Below are 23,549 nucleotides of genomic sequence, written 5' to 3' on the forward strand. Positions count from 1 at the left end.
GTAGATAATATAAGGATTAATAAATATAATTAATAGTAAGATTAACAGAAACATTTGGAAAATTAAAAATTTATAAAATACTAGAAAAAACATAAAACATTTAGTATATGGTTGATATTTCAATATAATTAATTTTAATTTATCAATATTTCCATTTAAAAAAGAAGATATAAAATTTCTTTTCCGATAAAAATATTAGTTAATAAATTTTATCATTTTAAATCACATATTTAATTGATATTTTTTTTATAACTTTTCTTTTCTGAATAGCATTATATAAAAAGGCAACACAAGCATCAAACTTATATTTGATAAAATATAAGAAATAACATTTTTGGTGAACTTATCGATTTTTACTATTTTTCAAATAAATATAGAGTATTACGTAATTATAATGAAAATAAATACTTTAACAGATTTTTTATACAGGTACACTTCATATTAGAAGACTATTATATGATAGATTAATAGTGAAATCTATAGTTTACAATCTAAGCATTCTAGTCCAAATTTTCAATTAGAAAATCGATTTTGAAACTCTATATATTTACATATTTATATTATTATGAACCACGAATAAATTATTTAAATTATTTATTACAATATATTAAATACAAAAGCATATATTGTAATATATTGAAATATAGATTATTAGTTATATATGGTATTGTATAATATATTCGATTACAATGGAATAAGAAATTTGCGATATAAAATGCTTATAAAATATAAGAATATGATATAAGATAATAAATAGAACAGTATAGATTTAAGAAAAATGGCTAAGATCTGGAGATAAATAAATAAATGTATTTTAATTAAATAAATTTTAACAAATAAAACTTAATTGGATAATATTAATTAATAATAGTATGAGTTTCTAGTATAAGTAACGTCACTACAGTTTTTCTTATTGAACATGTTGTAGGTTAAACGATTAATTGAGCTTTTTAAATGGTTGCAAAAAAATACCTATTACTCTCATCTACTTTATTTACTTTCATTTTATCACTTTACTCTCATCTTCAGAATGTAAATTTTTTTTAATTATTTCTCATTCAATTTTGAAGGGTGTGTTACAAATAGGATTTAATTAATTGATAAATGATTTTTAAAAAATTTTTTCTTATGTAGATATTAAGATTTAATAAACTATGATTATATAGAATTACAATCAAAAATTTTTTTTGGATAAATGTATCACTTTTCATTCTATTATTGTAACTATTTGATTAATAAATACAATTTTATTAAATATGTTTATTAAATGTTTAAAATGATCAAAGTAAAGTTTAACAATATTATTAAGTATATGAAAGAATAAGAAGTAGCAAGTAATAAAAGATAATAAAAAGTAATAAAAAGATAATCATAGTAAAATATTGATAAGTAATTAGTAAAAATGTTGTAATTTGTTACAAACCCAAATGATATATTGATGTGTCTTTTATTTACCACAACAATTTTTTTTAAGATTTTTTTTATGAAATAATAAAAATATAATATGTTTTGATTCTCTTTTCCTTAAAATTTGTTAAAGTAAAGGAAAAAAATATAATAAAATTATTAGTTAAATTCTTTGTATTAATTATTAAATTAAGTTTTTACGCATAAAATAAAAATAAGTATACGTAAGTTTATGCTTGAGCGACTTTTTTTTAATAACGACTAAGACTGTTTATTTCAAAACGAATTTAAATCCATAGTATAAATTTATTAAAAATTTATATTTATTTCTATTAATTATTTTATACTTTTATAATAACTAATCTGCATAAAATGTATATTAAATGCATATTAATAAATACATCGTTCTACAAACGAAGTAATCTACTCAAAATGTCTATGAATATATTATACAGTAAACAACAAATTAATAAATGTTGGACTGGATGATTTTGTTTTTAATTAAATATTTTATAACAATCAATATTGTTAACGTGTTTCAATATAATACCTAAATTTAATGATATTATATTATAATATATTATAGTATATTAAAATAACACAAACTTATAGATAATCGATAAAAATAAATAATTACATGTATGATTTTTTTAATTTTTGAAGAAAAAAAAACTAAAACCTTCGTAAAAGATGCAAAATTCTGTTTTTAATTTATATATAAATTAATTATAATTTTTCTTATAAAATAAAAAAATTATTACAAAATGTTCTCATAGCTAGAAATTTATAAGTTAATTTCTATCAGGCATTAGAACAATGATAGACATGGATTAGTGAATTATATTATAAATGATTATAAATTATTTTGAAATACTATAAATAATTGAAAAGAAAGTAAATATATGTGTGCGAGAGAGAAAGAGAGAATTCTATCGATTATAAAAATAATTTTTTGTTTTTGAAACCTATAATTGTTTTATCTGAAACAGAATGTAAATACACGTATATTTTAATATATAATCTGATTAGTTTTCACATATTATTAACAAATGAATAATTGTAATAAACAAAGAAATATCCACAATTTTAAACAAGAAACGAAAAAGGAAAAGAATATTTTTTATTGTAATTATTCATGCTTTATTATCTTAATATTTATCATAAGTTAAAATTGTAAGTTATAGATCAAATAAAAAAAAACAAAATTCAATAATAATAATTTTATTATAATAATAAATTGAAATGAAATATTATAAGAAATCAAAGTGAAATTAATTAATTATATAAATATTAGTTTCACTTAGATTTTGAATTAATCCTAGCTGATTTTACTTTTAAATATTGATTTGAAATCTAATCTTTTGAGTACTTTATTCCATAAATGTTATATATTCTTAGTACTTTTGTGTCTATAACTGCATAACTTATATTTAAATTATATTTAAAAAATATGGTCAAAAAATTTATTGGCGTTGTTTTTTAGTTAATTTTAATTTTTATAAAATCAGTGATATTAATACCTTAGTCTAAGATTATTTTTATTTATTAATTCTATCTCGATTTATATTTAAAATGGGTAATAATTATTTGTATTGAATGTATAGTCTTATAAAATATTTACATTTATTTGAATGTAAAATACATTAAATAAATTGAAGCATTAAAACATTAACCTTTATATTAATATAAAATCTAAATTTTAATTTCATAACTAGAATGTTTAATTTTAACTTTAAAAATAATTACTTTATAATTTTTAAAAATCAATGCTGTACAAACTTTTTCAATGAACTATAGGTGTAGAGCAACTGTTTATACATATGAAAAATAGTAGTTGAGTATGTTCACTAAAACTGAGCTAAGTACGAATGACAGAATAGTAAACAGTGCAAGAGGTAACTACTATCCATGATAATGAAAGTGCTCCTCGATACTTACCCAACAGAGGTGCTGATACATATAATTATAGATATCATTATTATTGTCATAGGAAGAACGTAAAATATAATGCTCTAATTAAATAAATTTTCCAAACATAATTAAAGATTATTATTAATAATAAAATTTGCGTAGAAAGATAGTTTTATAATTAAAATAATTATTGAATTATTGTGCTCTTTCTTTCTTTAATAATATAAAAATAATGTATGATTTAGTAAGATAAGTCATCTTTAATACTTAGCAATGTCTTTTCGGATGATTTTTAAACACATAATTATTGGCTAAAACTATTGACGCATGATAAATAGATTACAATATTTTTCTAATGCAGATAATAATTATTTTCATAAAAGAATATTATCATTATCTTAAAATTAACCCTTGAGGCTTACTTGATTCCATTATTTAGAATATTATATTTAAGATAGTAAAGTTTTTAATTTTTTTCTACTAAATATATCTTTATTATTCATATATTAAAGACATTTTTAGGCATTAAACATAATAATTGAGTTAATTCAGTAATTTATTTTATTGATAACACGCAAAATTAACAAAATTTCTCTTGTAGGAATTAAAATAATTCATGTTTAATTTCAAAATATTCTTCATTTGTTCAATAGTACATATTATTATTAAAACTGTTTTAAAAATGGAATGCTATATACATTTATAATCTTAAATTATTTAGATTTATTGGAAAACTCAATAATTCCGTAATTAAATTTTATTCATACGATTTTATTAATACCTAGTTATCTGAATTACTTTATCGATATTATATTATAAATACTTAAAGGCGGATTTTATAATTTTTCAATTTATGAATAAATTTGTATTAAATATATATTTAATTAGTAGAATAAAATAAAGATACATATTTACAAACAATTTTTATTTGTCGGAATATTAAAAACATTTTTAATATGTCAAATCTATATTTTTTAACTGATATTTTAACCTAAATTATAGTTTTGATTAAGTCAATCTATAAAAATTGATATATTACGTACTATATTAATTCTATTTTAGCTGACTTTTTCTATAATTATTATACAAAATTCAATATCTGAAATTGAGGTGTATAATAATTATAGAAATATATATATATATATATATATATATAGAGAGAGAGAGAGAGAGAGAGAGAGAGTGAGAGAGAGCTTTATAGTAAAAATAGATTAAAATAAAAAACTAAAAATATTAACTAATTTAGTACTCCATTTTTAATTTACCTTTTATCAGCATATTTCAACGAAAAGAACAATAATTATATGATCGCCTGCGATTATTGATTTATATGTTCTAGAGGACAACGTTTTAAATAACATAGTTTTTTACAAAATAGTCAAACAAAATAGTCATTTCTAAAAAGGCTAAAATTTTTAATAATAAAGATAAAAATATTTATTTTCAAATTTTATCTTTATCTTTCTCATTAATTTACAAAAAAGTGATTAAGTATGGATTTTAACAATATTTATAATTAAAAAATATAATATTGTTTGATTCAAATTTAATAATGTTACAAAGAAAAGATGGCATTTATTTAATAGTTATGTCTTAATTTATATAATATTATTATTATTTAATAGTTATTTTTTATTTATATAATATTGACTATAAATTAATATAATTTTATTTTCTTAAAATTAAAAGTAAATTTATATTTTGTAAAATATTTTCCAGAATGTACGAAAGAAGTTTTCCTTATCTCAAAATATTTTATTAAAAAAAATAATATCAAAATCTAATTAAATTAGATAAATAAACATTTTATTTTAATTTATAAGGTTTTCATGAAATTTATATTACGATTTTTTACTATAAAATTAGTTTTTATTTTGTATTTTATTATATTTCAATGGTTAATGTGCACATAAATATATTTTAATATCTTATATAAAATAGTTACAAAATGCTATTCTGCCTTTAAGGCATTATAATATAATACTATAAATATAAATAAAAATTAAATTTTCAAAGTTATATATTGTAATCTTTATATTTTAAAAACTTTACTTGTATAAAATTATAAGCAGCTTATTTAAAATGTAGTTTATCGTTAAGATGCATGAGAACTAATAAAAATAATAGATTTGATTGTTAGATTGAAAATTTAGAGTCGCACGTTTAGAATTGAAGAATAGAATAGAAACACAATTTAGAAGAAATGTTATACAAATATGTATAATAAAACCAGTAATGTTATAAGAATGATAAATATGTTAAAATGAAATATATTAAGTATATAATAATAAAGAATCGGAGTAAAGACTAATTAAAAAAAAAATATTTAATTTGCAATTCAAATTCATCAAATTAATTTTATTATTAATTAGAAAAATTAAAAAGTGTTAAATAAGTTCATAATAATTATTACTTAAATACATGTGTCTCCATCGAATAATAACAAATTTCAAAGAAAACCATATAATTATATAAAGGACATTGATTTCAGTTTTCTTATATATTGAGTTATAAGAAAGTAGGTCTTGCCTAGCATGATTTATTCAAGTACTTCCCGAGTCTTAACTCATTTAACTATATACAAATGGAAATATCGCCATTTGCTTTCCAATTGTCTGCTCGTTCTTCTATTCATGCAAACAATTGCCATAGATGGAGATTACCAGTGATTGCTATCGATACTTTCGTAAATGTTTCATAAAAATAATGTTCTGCTTATGTTCTATTTAATGACAATTGATGATTGATTAAATGATTTATTACATACTTGTAATTATATAAAATATAATATATAAAATTATATAAAATTTCAAATTCAAATTAGAAACGTTGGGCAATAAATTACATAAATAAATAATAATTATTTTTTTCAACACTGTTGGTAGCGTTAAATCATGATTAAATTGTTGAGAATTATAATTAAAATAGATTTATGATTTTCTTTTTTAATTGAGAAGACCATTTTGTTATTGAAAGCAAGTTTATCATTGCTTTTAAAAATTTGACATTATATAATTATACTTTTCAAATATTCAACCTATATTATATATATATATATATACTATTGCAAATAATAATTATTATTATTTTAGACAATGATTTAAAATAAATATTTTTATTCCTCTTTTTTATTACTTAGTATCTATTTAATAGCTCCAAGTAATACAATATATAGATAAAAATAAATAAATAATTAAATAATTGTTTTGAGAAGTCCCATTATTTTTGTTTAATAATTATTAATAAACTTAGAACAAGTAATTATTTGTATAATGCAGCTGTGTTTTAACAAAGCAAGTACTAAAAGCGTCTATATTAATTATAAATTGTTTTTAAAAGATGCTTAATTTTGAATTTATGTGATATTTTTAATAGGTGAATAAGTTTGTATAATTTGATATTCAACCAAAATTTGAAAAGAAAATTGTTAAAGTAAATAATGCTGTTGAATTTCGAGAAGGTGAAATATAATGTTTCAAAAAGTTTGGGGATTAATAATTGGAAATAGATCCTCACGAAGATGAAGTCTACCAACTTTGACTCAGAACTATAGTTATGACATGCTAAGGGGCGGTAGAACGGAAGTGCAAGGTCGGCCAATTCAACAAAATCCGCACTGCTATTCCCTGTAGCTGCGGAGTTGCCGTTGTGGTTACTGAGCTAAGCGCCGGACTCGCAGTTGCGGCCGAACAACCGTGCAGCTCACATCGGGCATTAAGGAATATTGGCCAACAGCCCCCAACAGACAGCTCCTTTGCTCACCCCAACCTTGGGGGTTATCATCGAGCGATCAGGTATGTGCTCCTATCAATGAGCCATCGCTTTAGTACTGAAAATTTCAACACGACTTTGCACACTAAAAAATTTACCAATTGATATCCTTACATCGCATTCTACTGTTTATTGAAGTAATTATTAGGCTTAAAGTTTGTTAAAAAAGTTTGCTTACCTTTTGTATTATGTGACATCCTCCCATCTTTTAATGCTATTTTTAAAATTCACGCATGATCACTGCCACAGAAAGACTAAAATTTATTAAATCATCCACTACTTTCCAATAATTATCTTGATTATGTTAATTTAAGACGTAATGTACTTTAACGATAATTGAATAAAGAAAATTGGAAAAAAAGAATTACTTTCATCGCTTTAATATGTATGTTAGTGAGTTTTGTTTTTTTATCCATACAAACTTACACAGACTTACAATTAGCTTGTGATATTATAAACTGTATATTACTTTACATCGTGTAACTTTTAATGAAACAATACTATGTAAAAGTAACACTATAAACATATATCAGAGGTAAATAACAGAACATATTCAAACTTTTGCGTTTAGATTTAGATGGTATCAATAACAAATAATAAATTATAAATAAAAATATAAATTTATTAATATTAATAAGAAATTGAATATGATTGATTGTAATGTTGAAAAATAATTATGTACAAAAAGCACAAAGGTTGAAATTATATAATGACAGACAACAAAAATATAACTAAGAGATATAACCTACTAGTGATGAAAACAGAGGCTAAAAGATAAAATCTTTTATGAACTTCGTTTAAAAAAATAATACGTAAAATATACGTAAATTGTCGATCAAGACATATTTCAAAATAAAAAATTATAAGATTTATAACAAAAGAATATAAGTACCAATATGATACGCATATATTACACCATCTTTAATACCTTGCGATCATTTTGCATCAAACAATATTGAAAATAAACTTGACTGTTGACATTACACGTTCATTGTTAGTGCAATAACTCTCTATGACACGAAAAAATCATTTCTCATAACCCTTTATAATATAATCATTCGTAGTCAACAAATGATATTTGGACTATATATATATATATATATATATATATATTAGATAGATAGACGGAGAGAGCAAAGTGAAGCCGAAAGGTAGGTATATTGGTGTAAATTCTGAATGTGACCTACTCTCTCTTTTCTTTCTCAGAAAGAAGCGTGCGTGCGAACATACTTAAATACATGCACGCGCAAACTAACGAATAAGAGATAGGCAGGTAGAGAACGAGAAAGAACGATTGAAGCTTCTCACTAAATGTAAGGATTCTACTATTTTCGTGGAGATCTTGAAGAGACGAAAAATCATTCATACAATAAACGAGGCCTTAACCTTCACAGCACTCCACTTACATACTAGTCTATTGTCGAAAGCCAACTTATTAAACGGCTGATCAGTCATACGATTTATTGTTACTACAGCTCCGCTTGTTCATTCTTTTTTAGTTTTTTCTTTATTCACTGATATAATCCAGTTACTACTTTTTATTTCTTTTCCCCCGATATTTAAATATTTTTATATTTCACTTCATTCCTTTAATTGAATAAATACATGAATTAATTAATTGAAACTTAAAAGTTTTATAAAAGTAAGTCTGTGAATTTAATTTAATAATTTCTTTTTAGTTCAATTTCTCTTCGAAATTTTGTTATAATTTATAAAGTAACTAAATGATTTACATTAATATTTAAACTAATATTTTCTGAAACAATCAAGTAATATAAATTTTATACATAACAGAATTTTAAACCATTTTCTTGAAAAATTGCAAGGTGAAAAAATATGCTTGTATAACGTTGAAAAAATAAGTTAATTACAAAATAATTGCATAATATTTTAATTACAGAAGTACTAAAAACATTGACCTGACGTAAATAATTAACTAATCGCTTTAACAAATTAAAAATTCTTTATTTTTTATTCTAAAATAACCAGCGTATTATGTATATCTTTTACAATATTAATTTAACAATTTTTCGCATTTTAGACATAACAGCATAAATGACGTGCAATTGTAACATGATCAGAAAATTTTTTACTCAAGTTGTTGAAAAACCGTTTGCATGCGGCAGCAGAATTTGTATTTGATAGAAACGAATTACTTTTCGAACCAAGCGAGTTTAACGATAAGGACAATATGTTTCGATTATAACTTGTGACGTACTATGTTTCATTTGTCATTCGTATAGGTCAAGTAACATATAAGGAAAGATGGAATGCAAATTCTTACGTCTTTAACAAGTAGCATTGTCTCAATGTGTAGTGCACTCGCGCACACGTAAACTACAGAGATTCAGTAAAAAAAATAAGAATGATAAGTCACAGATTACAAGTCTAAGTTGGTATACTAACGATGAAACGCCTAGCAATAAAATGATACGAAATAGGATAGCACAAATGGTTGATTAGTTGATGAATTTTTAAGCTCGTTCTTACGCTGAACATCATTGATGTTTTTTCTTCCATACATACGCATGAATTGTATAAATGTCAATTATTGCCTATCAGTCTGTTGGATGATATTCAATACCTCATTGTAGTTGAAAGTTATTTCTGACTAAAGGTCAAGATGTATAACAGTTGGTCTTTACATGTCATCATTTTATTTTTTATCCAAAAACTTCAGATTCTTAACTTTTTCATAAACAAACATATTAACAACAACAATAATAAATATATAAATAACATAAATAACAATAATAATAAAATAATAATAAAAAATATATAAACATAATAAATAACAACAACAAATCATAATCTTTAATTTAATGAAATCTCATATTATGGTACAACCTTTAATCACTTCGCACAAGAAAAGTATTTGTAAATTCAAAGTACGAGTTTAACTAAAGATCCTCACATCATTTTGATATCTCTACATTCTTAAAGAATACACTTTATATATGAACTAAAATTTATTGATTGCTGTTTTTATTTTATAAATTTATAATAATATAAATTAATAATTAATACATTAATGTATTTATTTATAAACTATTGTGGAAACCAGATTTTACTAGATGAAATCATGTATTGATAAATGTTTGACCTTTAAGCTTTTTTTATGCTCGTGCAAGTTTATCTAAAAGCACCTATCTATTGCACCTATCTAAAAAGATTTTTTATTCTTGAAGTTTTACTAAAATCTACTAAAAATTACTAAAATCATTAAATTAGAAATGTATAAACAATTATTGTCATCTTTACATTTATTATAATTTATAGTTCATAATAGAAATCAAATAATAATTTTATTTTATTTATTACATAATTATAGCAATATTTACCGAATAAAGTATGAATTGATAAACGCATTTTAAGCTAGGACATCATCCATCATTAATTTTGAACAAGTAAAATAAATTGTGAATAATTTATTTCCTAAATGCATGACAAAATTAAATTATTTAAATTTCATCATGAAACTTCTGATTAAGTTATATCATAACATTCGAAATACATTTACAGATATTGATGCAATATCTTTTTTTATTATCTGTACAATTTTAATTTTAATTGATGTATGAATAATTATATCTTAATCGTCTTAAATATATTACTAGTTATGAATAATGCTAGAAATGCACATTTGTAAATGATAACCTTCGTTAAATTGTTTTACCTAATGAATAGATATATTAATATCTATATATAAGCTATAAAGATAAAAAAAATCATAAATAAGTAAATAAAACCTATTAGTTTTATAGAGTTAAATTATTCTTAAAAATTCAATAGCATTGTAAGTAACATAATAATCACAAATAAAAATAAACACTATAATTTTAAACAATTCATTAAAATAAATACGAATATTCTTTAGAAGCACCAATTTTTAAGTCTTAAATATTTTATTGCTTTGAAATATTAACCAATTTTTGGTCAAAAACTTAAAAGAAAATAAAGAAATCTTTAGCTTAGTTATATAAAAGTAATATAATTATTAAATTTAAGTTAATGATTATAAATAATATAATTATTTTGTATAAGATTGATTTGATATTTAATATTTATTTTTATATATGAGTATACAAAACTATTTTGTTTTTTATTCTAAATAAAATTTCAAATAACAAAATCAGTCATACCTGTATAAACAATATTTTTACAGTATCTCTACTTTTATTCAATTAAAAAATTTCAAATAAACTCAACAACGATAAGTCAGTATACTTGTTAATTTTTCTAGTTGATAAGCGTTTGTTTAATAAAATGTTTCAATTGTTTGTATTATTTGAAAACAAGAATTTGCATTACAATGACATTTATATCCCATTCACTAAAATGAAATAATTTTCATATTACGTAGATGCGATATTCAGTATGTCTTACTTTACTAATTTGTATCTTTTTTTCTAACGAAAATGAACTTAACATAGTGTTGCGTAAATTGTACTTGTACCAGTCATTCGATTATTTTCTCAATAAATGCCATCTTAGACATTGCTAATATCAATACATAGACAATGAAAGTACATCGTGTAAATTATAATAAAATATTTAAATATTTACCTATAATCAAGATATATTTAGATATTATATTAGCAAGTTTTTAAAATATTATTCTTTATAGAAGAATCATTAATTCAAAGGTAAAACTTAAAATAAGTATAATTTATTTAATTACCAAATTTGTTAAATAAAATTAAATAAAAATCAATTATTCGCAAATATATAATGCGAAAATTGTTTTCGTCGATCTTTTTGTAACGAACGGGAATAAAATTAATACCAATAATTTTCAAAGGAAGAAAAAAACAACTTGGTAAACAATTCGATTTTATTTTTCATAATTGTAAATATAATTAATCTTCCCGTGAAACGAGTAAAAATTCCTTTCTGTTGAAAGAAATTAATTCCATAAATGTTTATCATCTAATCATTCATCTGATACAATTCGATTTTTTTATTTCAGACTATAAAAACAATGGATGGAAATTGAGGCTTTGATGAAATTAACGAGGGTGCACCATATTTAACATTAATTAGTTTTGTCAAACACTTCAAAAGTAAAACTTTTTAAGAAAGTTTATTACATTTATTTTCTAATAATGGATCCTTACTGTTTGAGGTAAGTTCGTTTTAGGCGATTATAACAAATCACAAAACCCGTCAGATTATTGCATTCATATGCTTTGAAAATAAAGTTGGCAGTCTGTTATATTACTACAATTTTTAATCCATTTTTTTATGTTTTTGAACCAATTGAGTAGCGGATAAATAATCTATTGCTCTATCGTTCTTTTAATACCTTCTTATTTAAAGCTTCTAAGTTTTATGTTTCTTTATAGATTATTATTATTTGCAATTAATTTAACAAATTATTTTTACAAACAAATACTATTTACATTTACATTAAATAATACAAACTTCATATAATACTATTATTTGAAGTGTAGAATTTTTATGTAATAAAATTGCGTAGGTTATTTATAAATACCTGAATTCAGAGTATTATAAATAACATATTGAAAAACGATAATATTTAAAGATTAAACTTTAAAAACAAATTAATATAATACAAGATGAAAAGAAAACATAAGAAATTAAATATTTAATATATTACAATTCTTGATATCGTAATAATTATATACCCTTTTACAAAATGTATAGGAATCGATATTAAAATTTTATAACAATTGATTAAACTTATTATTTCTTAATTTTTAATATCAATATAGTAGTTGTTATTCTTAAAATATTATCGTACATACATAGTATAGTTTTTTATTAATCTTAATTGTAATGAAAGTTAAAACATGTGATTTAACGTTCATAAAAATTAATATTTGTAAAAAAAAATAGTAATGTATAATAATCCGTTGTAAATACTAATTTACTTTAAAAATATTTGTAATATTAAATTTTTTTTATAAATTACAAATGATTTGTTAAAATAAAAAAATTTAAGTTATTCAAGGTTTCTCAAATATTTTAAAGATGTAAATTTAATCATCGAGAATAAATGAAAACTTTATTACACGAGCTTTCAGTCTTTTTTCTTGAAACTTAAATTTGTAATTTTTCAAATTGGATAAGTATTATATTTTATAAAGTAATTAAAATATCAATTACCTTTATATAATTATTCTTAATATAAAAATCAGTTCTACATAAACTAAGAATTTGAACAAAAATTTATTATTAAATTATTTTTAATGCAAAAATGTAATATGTTTGAATTTTACTTATAGATTTGACTACAAAATAATTTATTTAACTACATACATTTTTTATATTATGTATTTTTTAAATATTATACAATTAAATAACGATAACATGCATTTAAATTTAAATTAAATTGAATTTTATGAACATGATATCGACTTTATTTTTCTCAGTTTCAAATGTTAATTTTAAAGTTGGCATTATAAACTGATAACATTATGGTAGCTAATTTAAGAATAAAACCCATTTTTAGTATTTTATAGTTGATAGTATTATATTTTACTTATTTGACTATGTATTATAATGGGATATTTATGCACGATATAAATGGTATATAATTCTTGACTACTAGTAGTAATGTAAAGTAACATAATGGTTTTAGCACAAATCAACAAAATTTTAAGTGATAACAAATTGAACAAATTTAAGTTATAGCAAATTGGACAAATTTTACGACAATTAATATTCTTGATTATTCAATTCCTATGAATATTTAAATTTTTTTTTAATTTTCGTATTTTAAATTCTTCGTTTTTACAACTGCTTATTATTTTTAATTCTTATTTTATTATAATATTTAAAATCGTTACTAATAGTATGAACTAATTAAATTAATTTCCAGGACATTTATTCAGAATTTTGTTCTTTAGTCATTTTTATTAATTCATTTTACTTACTTTTAAATCCTGTCTTTGCAAATAAATAATGATATATTATACATTTAATATTTAATATTCGAAGATTATTTAATGTTCGAATAAGAAAAGATTACTTAATTAAATCCATATGATAATACTAATATATACATATAATTTAAATAAAGTTTGAAAATATTAGTAATATGATTATTAAATTTATTGTATAATTATAGGAGAACCAATCAGGAGTTAAAATTTTTAATTTTCAATATAAAAACTTATCAATTTTAAGAATTATAAACATTAATTTTGTATTCATAACTATGGTAATTCTAAAAAATATTAACATATTTTATAAATATGGAATTACTTAATATTGCAATCGGTTTCTAATTATTTAAGAAAATAACATACAAAATATAAATTATATCATTTATTAATTTTCTACCAATGCTTCAAAAATAAATTTACCAAAATAAAAGATTAATGTTAACGACAGTATTTTAAAATAAAAAAAATATTATTTAACTTTCACTTAAATTACAACCAATGGGTTAAAATATACATAAATTAGTGTTTAATTGTTTGCTGATGTTCAATTAAAATTTTCTTACATATTAGTAACTGTTGCGGTGTAAAATGTGCTAAAAGTAGTATTATTATATTAATTACATTAATTATACCATAAAAAATTGCACATATAAATTTGTTATTTTTTGTAAATTATATTGTTGTTTTATCAATGTTAAATACAATATTATTTTAAGAAATATACGTTTAGAGTTTTATGTTAATTAAAAAAACTTCATTCATATGATTTTAAAAGTAACTTTTAAAAATTATTTTAATTAAGCAATTTTTAAAAAATTGTATTATATATGTATTAATACAGAAACTTTAATATTCATATAAATTTTTAGAACTTTATATTACAATTCACATTATTTTAAAATATGAGATATAAAACAGAACTTTAAAAAAATTAACGTAAAATGTATTAAACTCTAATTTTAAATAAATTATTGAATATGACATTTAGCATTCTTATAAATTGATACTTTTTATTAAAATCATTATTTACAATTACTCATTAACAGTACAGTTTTAAGCTTACATTTTTTAGATTACCAAATTAATTATAAAAACGGTTATCTTCCAGTTTAATACTAGACATATTTAGAAAAGAATGATTTTTATATTTCATTTAATAAAAATATATTTCAGCATATTTTAACTTCAGTTTATCGATAGTAATGAAAAATTTTACTCTCCAATTATCTACTGCGTTTTGATTTTCAACAAAGTTTTGATTCTATAAACTTTTGAAATGACTACGCCAAATAAAACTTATATAAGTTAAAATTTATAGTATATGTCAACTTACTTTGATTTATCTTTTACAGAATATGCGAACTTTATGTACATTTTTTAAATTAATGTATCGATTTTTTTAGTAATTATCGATGAATCTATCAAGCTAATTAGCTTTGTAATATATTTGATTGAATTTATCCAGTATATGTAGCAAAATAACAAATGCGATTTTCTTACATTTATGTCTAAATATGAGTGCTAGCATTGATAACGTTTTTTATACCAAAGGATACAAGCACAAATCATATATAACAATAATGTTATAATCATATTATCGTATAATAATTAAGAAGTCTTCCCAGATTCTGCATGTAGTTGCTTGCAGTATTTTGTAATGTAACTCCTTAATCACTGATATCTAACATTTGATGAACTGTCTATACATCTCGGCTATGGTGCTATTTCTAAATTACGCAGTAATTATTTAGCCATTGTTTAATTTTTTTTAAGAAAAAACAATGTCATTCGATTTTTATTTAAGATCATGAGTTATGGTTAAAATAATTTTTAATACAAAGTTAAATTTCACTTAATTGAATTGAATTTTTTTTGTACTTGTTTGTATTAAAAATTTCTTAGATGTTAAAAATTTATCATCTATTATTCTAAAATTGTTTATAAATTAATTATATATTTTTTAAATTATATTATATTATTAAAAAATCCTACTAAATATTAATACTGAATTTCATCTTAATGCTATGTTAGCAAAAATGTTTCTTATTTAAGATCTGTGTTGTATGGATTTGATAAGAATTTAAGAATTTCACATTTTAAAGCATTAACATTGAAAAATGATTATTAACCGAGATTATTTTGTGACTCAATCAGTCTTAAAATACGAACATTAAATTTGTAAGAACAATCATATATACAATTCATTTTGCTTTATAATTTTTTAGAGAAATATTTTGAGTAGTGAAAAATTAAAAAAATTTGTTTAGAATTGTAAAAAATCTCTTCTTAAAAAGTATCTTTATTTTTATAACATATAATGTTGATACATTATATAAATAAATTGATTAATTAAAAAAAAAAATTTACTCAAATAGGTCTTATAGAATATCTTAATAATTAAATTACAATTACATTACAATTTGACAATAATACTATTACGTATACAAATTTATGAAACTTATAAAAACTACGAATTTGAAACCACCAAAATTGAATATTAATTTATAAGTATACCATAAATTCATTAATAATTACGAGAAATATATTCTTCAAATGTATTTCAATGATCAATTATTGAATTGTGATAGTGTTTAAAAAAAAATTTCTCAAATATTTAACCAAAATTCTAAATTTTTTTTTAAAAAAGATAATAATATTGAATTATGTCAAATATATATAGATGAGCTAAATCATTCCTTAAAACATTATCATTGATGAAATAGATATTGAGTATTGTAGGAATTTTTATCAATTACTGTAATATTGCATAAGACATGTCTAGAGATGTATGCAAAATATGATTATGCAATACACGATAGTATACAATATTTAATACTGATTATTTAAACATTGTAATGAAAGTTTCATGTTTGTAGATAACACAAATAAAATCTGACAAAATTGTTGTTTTAAGCATATCTAAATATTCTTATTTAATAAAAATAAGATGTGTATCATTTTTTATCAATTTTTGATTTTTTAACAATAAAATTAATATATACTTACAAGTATCGAATATGCTATCGACTATTTTTAAATTGAAAAAATATTTGTGTTGATTCTTCTTTATACTAAAAATATGATTTTGTACAAGAAGAGTATATAAATATATATAAATATATATATAAATATATATAAATATACAGCATAATAAATCATATAAATTTTCTAAGCCTTAGAGTTTCAAAATTATACATTTTTATCGTAATCCATATTTTATCATTAAAATTTATAAAAATTAATATCTGAAATAAGTGAAATATTAATTTGCATTAAAAATAAATTTAAAAACCCTTAAGCGAATTCATAATTCTATCAAGAAAAGTATTTTATGATTGATCTATACTTTACAATTCTAAATTGATTTTTTAAGGTATTTTTTATATGAAAAAATAGTTAGCCGATAGTTCAACAGAAATATAGAATTATGTGATAGAAGTTATAAACGTACACGCATTAGTGTTTATTCAAAGATAATTGAAATTAAGCTTTTAATTTAATTATCTTTTCCAGATGATACATCAATATTATCTAATAATATTAAACAATAAAATTTTGTAGATTTATACCATTTTATAATTATGTATAAGATAATGTTTTTCTTACAGCGTTGAGCGTGAGGCATCGAAAAATATTGAAGAAAATGAACGAGAATGTTTTAAAGATGCAATCGTTTCAAGTAGAAGTCTTAACAAAGGTTACGCTGAACCAACACGATTAAAAAATGCCATTCCAGAAGTAAATATGCTGAAGATATTAAGACTACAATTGCTAGTATACATTTCAGTTAACATTTATTTTTAGTAATTATATATTTTTATTAAATGGAGTATGTAACAGATATTTCTTCTCATTTAAATGATTCAAATTTAAGTGCAAGTTATTTTTCGTATATACAGAAAATTTTAATGCATCCATTTTATACATTTATAAGAAAGTTAGTTAAAAATGATTTTATTACATATAAATATTTTAAAGGTATCTTAAATATAACAGATTTTACAAAAATAAACTCGATTTCATTTTTTACAGATCGCTGCATGCATCATTGCAGCAACATTTCATATAGCCGTTGGGCTCAGTATGGCTTATTCGGCAGTCCTTATTCCTAACCTAGAAGATCAAAATTCAGAAGTTTATGCAACAAAAGTTGAAACTTCGTGGATAGGTAATTTTTCTCGGTCTAAACTGTTAATTAAGTAAAATATTATATCCATAATTTTTATATTCTTAAGAATGATATCATTAGTCTTTTTTGTTGACTTTTATTCATTTATAAAAAAGTTTATAATGTAAAATTTGTATTTTATTACACTTATTTTTAATACCAAATGTTTTAATATTTTTAATGTTAGGATTAATTATTTCTTATACAATATTTATTTCCTTCCAAAAAATGAATCTACTTATTAATATTAATATTAAACTCGTATTATATAAATTATTGGCCGTTATTGGTTTAATATTAACTAATATTTTTAAAATTTAAATTAAATCTTTATAACAATGTAAATGCTTTCATAATATTTGATTAAATATAAACACTTGCAGTAATTCATTATAAATAAATTTAAGAATATTCATTTATAATTATTTTAATTTCTTGAACAATTAGATATTTTTGCTTATTAGTTGATAGCATTTTATAATGAACAATAAAATATAGTAAACTAAATGTTATATATCATTTTTATACATATTTTTCTTGAAATTAAACATTTAAAAATTACAATTTTTATTATTTTTTTAATTAGATACAATTTGGGATTGCAAATAATTTAAATATAGATATATGATTTTACAAATATTTCAGCTATTTTTATATAAGCTTATATTGATTCGCTTAGTTAAAATTATTTGTATCTAGTTACCTTGGTGCAAGAATAAGTAGCAGGAAACCTAATTGCATATTAAAGTTTTATCATTGTATTATTATTTAACTACTCTACAATATAATAGGAAAGTATTAAATAGTACAGAAAGTTTTTGTAAATAATTATTGCTCTTAATAATAACAGAAGTTCAAAATTATATTAACCTCAAATAAATCCTTAATAAATTTAAAAATTGAACATGAAAGACTAACTGAAAAAAATTATTTTTCAACTAATCAATTAAAATGACTGAAAATATTAATACTTTTAACATTTTTTAGCAAGTATAGTGGTGGTGACAGCACCACTTGGAGCTCTAATTGGTGGTTTTTTCATGGAGACTTTTGGCAGATTACGTACACTACAATTTGGTGCAGTACCCTGTGTCATAGGTTGGATTTTCATCGCTCTGGCCCAAAATGTCCCAATGATTCTCATAGGTCGATTATTGGCTGGATTGGCTACCGCCCTTGCCACCTCACCAGCTATTGTGTATATCACAGAAGTTGCTCGGCCTGATCTCAGAGGCTCTCTCATCTCCTTTGGTCCAACTCTTGCCTCTTTTGGTATGGTACTCTCCTACCTTAAGGGTGCTTTTTTACCATGGCGTCTTGTTGCCTGGCTTAGCATCACCTATGGTCTGGTGCCAGTCCTCCTTGTGCAGTTTATTATCCCAGAGTCACCAGTTTGGCTAGTATCCAAAAATAGATTTGATGAAGCACGCACAGCTTTACAATGGTACCATATTTTATTAGTTGATGAGTAAATTGAGGAAGCTTCATAAATTGTCAAGCCCTTTAAATATTTAAATTAGTTTTTTTAAATTATTGCTTCAATATTTAAAAATCAAATTTGTTATAATAAAAAAAAAAAATTGTTTAATCTTTGATAATCTTATTTATGATAATTATTACAAAAAAATTATTAACAAATTGGGACTGAATTTTGTTTATCTTGTCTTTGGATCAAATTTATAAAAAATTTAATTTAAAAACATATATCAATCCTTATTAGAAATATTATATTTTTTAATTATTTCTTTAATTTTCTTGTAAGCTTTTGCAAAAACTATTTAAATATTCTTAAAAATTCATGTTTTTTTAAATTTCATATGTAAAAGCTATTGGTATACATAAAGATTATTATTAAAATTTCCATCAATATGAATCAACTAAAAATCATTGACTCTTTTTAGAATAAAATTCTATAAATTTTAAATATTTTTTAATTTTAGTTATTTTAGTTATCTTTAATTTTAGTCATCAATTTTTTTTTACTTTTATTCAATAAATTCCTTATTCAAGGAAAAAGTTGTCAAATAATATAAATTTGTATAAATATGCAAAACAAATAGTACAGCTATTTTATAAATAAACTATTTATAAATTTATTAAGTGAATATAAAATTTATTTACAAAAAAAAAACAATATGAATTTTTTGATACTAAATGACTCTTGTTCAATTTATAAATTTAAAGTATGACAAATTTCTTTTAAATGTCATTTTCAGGTTATACTGTTATTTACAAAGCTTTTAATATGGAAAATTGAATAAACCTTAAAAAATATTTTGTACCAAAAAGGCAAAATTAAAATTAAAATTGTTTGTACTATTTCTCTAGATAGTAAAGACAATTATAGATTGTATCATATTTGTACATGAATATTTCTAAAAATCTATAATTTTACACCTATTTGCACATTTATATTTTACTTATGATTTATTGATTAATTAAATATAATATAAAATATAATTTATATAATTATCTGAAACTTAAAATCTGTATTTAGTAGTTAAACACTAAATTTTTCATAATCCTTTATTAAAAACATTCTTTAGTTAACAATTCATTACAATTTTATTTTATTTCTCTTCCGTAATGTTCTTTCGAATTATTCAAAGTTTTCAAAATAAATATCATTTAATTTTAATAAATTAAGAATTTGCTGTTCTTTCTCAAGTTTAAATTATCAAAAATTAAATTTATTTCATGTGTATAGTATTATCTTAAAACGAATTTTTTTTAATGCTTCAAGAATACCAATTGTTCTAACAGAGATTATAAAATGAAGTATAGATTTAATTAATTTTTGTTGTATTCATAGGTTATACAAGTCAGAGATGGATGTAGGAAAAGTATCCACATCTGAAACTGCCTTTACAACAATTATGAAGGAAAATGAGATAAAGTTAAGTGAACAGCGTCGCAATAAACACGGAGGTGGTGCTATAGCAAAATTTCGCGCTCTCCTCAAGCCTACAGGATGGAAGCCCATGCTCATCCTGTTTCTACTCTTTCTCTTTCAACAATTTTCAGGAATTTATATTACCCTCTTCTATGCTGTAACATGGTTCGAAGAGGTTGGAGCAGGCTTTGATCCTTATATTGCTTCAATCCTTGTAGGCCTCACCCGCTTCTTCTGTTCGATGATCAATACTTGGCTACTCAGGAGATATCGGAGGCGAATACTCTGCATTATTTCATCACTTGGTATGGCTGTATGTATGACTGTCTCTGGTTACTTCACTATGAGGATTAATGACGGTGATAAAACTGGTAGTTGGGTGAGTTTAGTAGCTTTTTTTATATTAATAAAAAATTATGTGAAGATTTACCGCAACACAATTTTTATAGTTTTCATAGTTCCAAGATTTACTTTAAAATTTAAATGCTTAATCAATTTTGTATAATATTATTTATAATAAAATTACTTGATCTGTACAAATTTTAAGACTTTCTATTCTTTAAGAAACTGAAATATATTTTATTTAAATTTTTATGAGTTAATAAAATATAATAATTCGACTTACAGAAATACTTTACATTTAGTTTTACAGTTAGGAAATGCTTCAATTTTATAAAAAGCATCAATTAATTTTTTGAATATTTAAATATTTAAATTAAAAATTTAATTAATTATTGTATATATATAACAACCATGTATTAAATTGATTGAACTACCAATTTGTAATTATTATAAGTAAAAAATCAATTTATAATCAATATATAAAATAGAATTAATTATTGATTATTTTTAATTCAGGTTCCTGTTGCTTGCTTATTATTATATGTTTGTACCTCAATGGTGGGAATGCTAACTATTCCTTGGACAATGACAGCCGAACTTTTTCCGACAGAAATTAGAGGAATAGCTCACTCCATTAGTTATTCTATAGCTAATATACTTATGTTTGCAGCTGTCCAAAGTTATAGAAATTTAACAGAATTTTTAGGAGGTACAGTTGTTGTTTTTAAAAATTTGATTAACCATACCATTTTATTTCTAATAATAATAAGTATAAAGTAAAAATATTGGTATACTTAAAATAATAAATTCAATCGAAGAAATCAATTTGCTTGTAAGTTGTTTTTTAATAATTTATGTTAATATTAAAAATTGAATTGTTAGATTGATTTCAGAATTCAAAAAAGAAAAATTATTTGCCATATCTGTATAAGTAAATAAATGTATAATAAAAAAATTAAAATATTTCGTTAATTCGCTAAAGGTTCTCATGGGATTCAATGGTTCTTTGCCACAGTGTCAATTGGCGCGTCTATATTTGTCTATCTACTGCTACCTGAAACACATGGTAAAAAGTTGTCAGAGATAGAGGATTATTTTCATAATAATTTCTTGGCATGTGGCGTTAACGTTAAAAGTAAAAAACGCAGAATCAAGTATCAAGCTCAACAAAACACACAAACAGCAGCTTTACAACCGCTTAATTCGCCAAAAACCGCTGAAACCGCTTAAGCGACTGATAAAACATGAGTATTCTTCCTTATTAGTTTTGTATTTTTCATTATCTTTCATCTATTTTTTTTCTATCAGAATATTTCTTTACTCTACTTTATACTACATTAAATTATATAACGCACTCACAACATATGTGTACCTGTTATATAAATAATTATTTCGAAATTCACAATCAGATTGTGAATATTGATGTTAGGAAACAGAATATGATTTTATTTAAACAATGTTAGCAAACACAATTATAAGAATATCAATTTCAAATTAAATAAAAAAAGATATTCTTTTATATAGATTTAAATGAGCCTGTAGAAAGTACTTAATTTATTTTTACAAAGTTAATCCATTTTTACTTTTATTTTACATTTTATATTGTAGAAAAAAAATATGTAACTGTTATGTAAAAACTCACAATTTATTTTACTAAATGTCTACAATAACACTTAAAAATTCAAATTTCTTAATAGAAATTTAACAATCTATGATACAGAATCTTTTTAGAGATGACAAAAATGTTTGTTTATATATATTTCATTGACTCGATAAAATCTTAATGAATGTAAAAGAAATATACTTTGAGTAACAATCAATCAATATTTTAAAACTGAATGTTTGAAGTTTACCTTAAATTTTAAAAGATACATTTTTATACTTTTATTTTAATATATATGTAGAGGGAGGTATGGATGTATAAAACTTCATGCAAGCGTATAAAATAATTTATTTTACTTCTAATTCAATTCAATTTTCAAATTAAATTAAATTTATTTAAAAAAAAATCTTTCAAAAAAAATTCATTTTCTAGCATTCTATCAAATGTAAATAGAAAAATGCTTATATGTGTATAAATAAAAAGTAATAAAAGTATATTATATCTAACATTTTCATAATAAAAATTTAAATCTTAAAAACTTCA

The 23,549-nt window shown here is 21.5% G+C and overlaps 1 protein-coding gene across 1 annotated transcript; it reads left to right on the plus strand.

The window, feature by feature from the left end:
* The first annotated feature begins 7,041 nt into the window (after positions 1 to 7,041).
* On the plus strand, positions 7,042 to 22,884 carry LOC105366877 (facilitated trehalose transporter Tret1-2 homolog). The gene is made up of 8 exons (XM_011505473.1): positions 7,042 to 7,112; positions 12,059 to 12,214; positions 17,609 to 17,738; positions 18,033 to 18,168; positions 19,156 to 19,612; positions 20,981 to 21,440; positions 21,920 to 22,112; positions 22,386 to 22,884. The coding sequence occupies exons 2-8, from the start codon at positions 12,195 to 12,197 to the stop codon at positions 22,631 to 22,633; spliced, it is 1,644 nt and encodes a 547-aa protein (XP_011503775.1). The 5' UTR covers positions 7,042 to 7,112; positions 12,059 to 12,194; the 3' UTR covers positions 22,634 to 22,884.
* The last annotated feature ends 665 nt before the right edge of the window (positions 22,885 to 23,549 follow it).

The sequence above is a fragment of the Ceratosolen solmsi genome, unplaced genomic scaffold (assembly GCF_000503995.2).
Source record: "Ceratosolen solmsi marchali unplaced genomic scaffold, CerSol_1.0 scaffold80, whole genome shotgun sequence".
In the NCBI taxonomy this organism is placed as follows: Eukaryota; Metazoa; Arthropoda; class Insecta; order Hymenoptera; family Agaonidae; genus Ceratosolen; species Ceratosolen solmsi.

Bases quoted from the DNA above. Each gene is read 5' to 3' on its own strand.
- LOC105366877 (XM_011505473.1), top strand. From the start codon at position 12,195: ATGGATCCTTACTGTTTGAG. The intron at 12,215-17,608 runs GTAAGTTCGTTT...TTTTTCTTACAG, and splicing joins ATGGATCCTTACTGTTTGAG to CGTTGAGCGTGAGGCATCGA. The intron at 18,169-19,155 runs GTAATTTTTCTC...AACATTTTTTAG, and splicing joins AGTTGAAACTTCGTGGATAG to CAAGTATAGTGGTGGTGACA.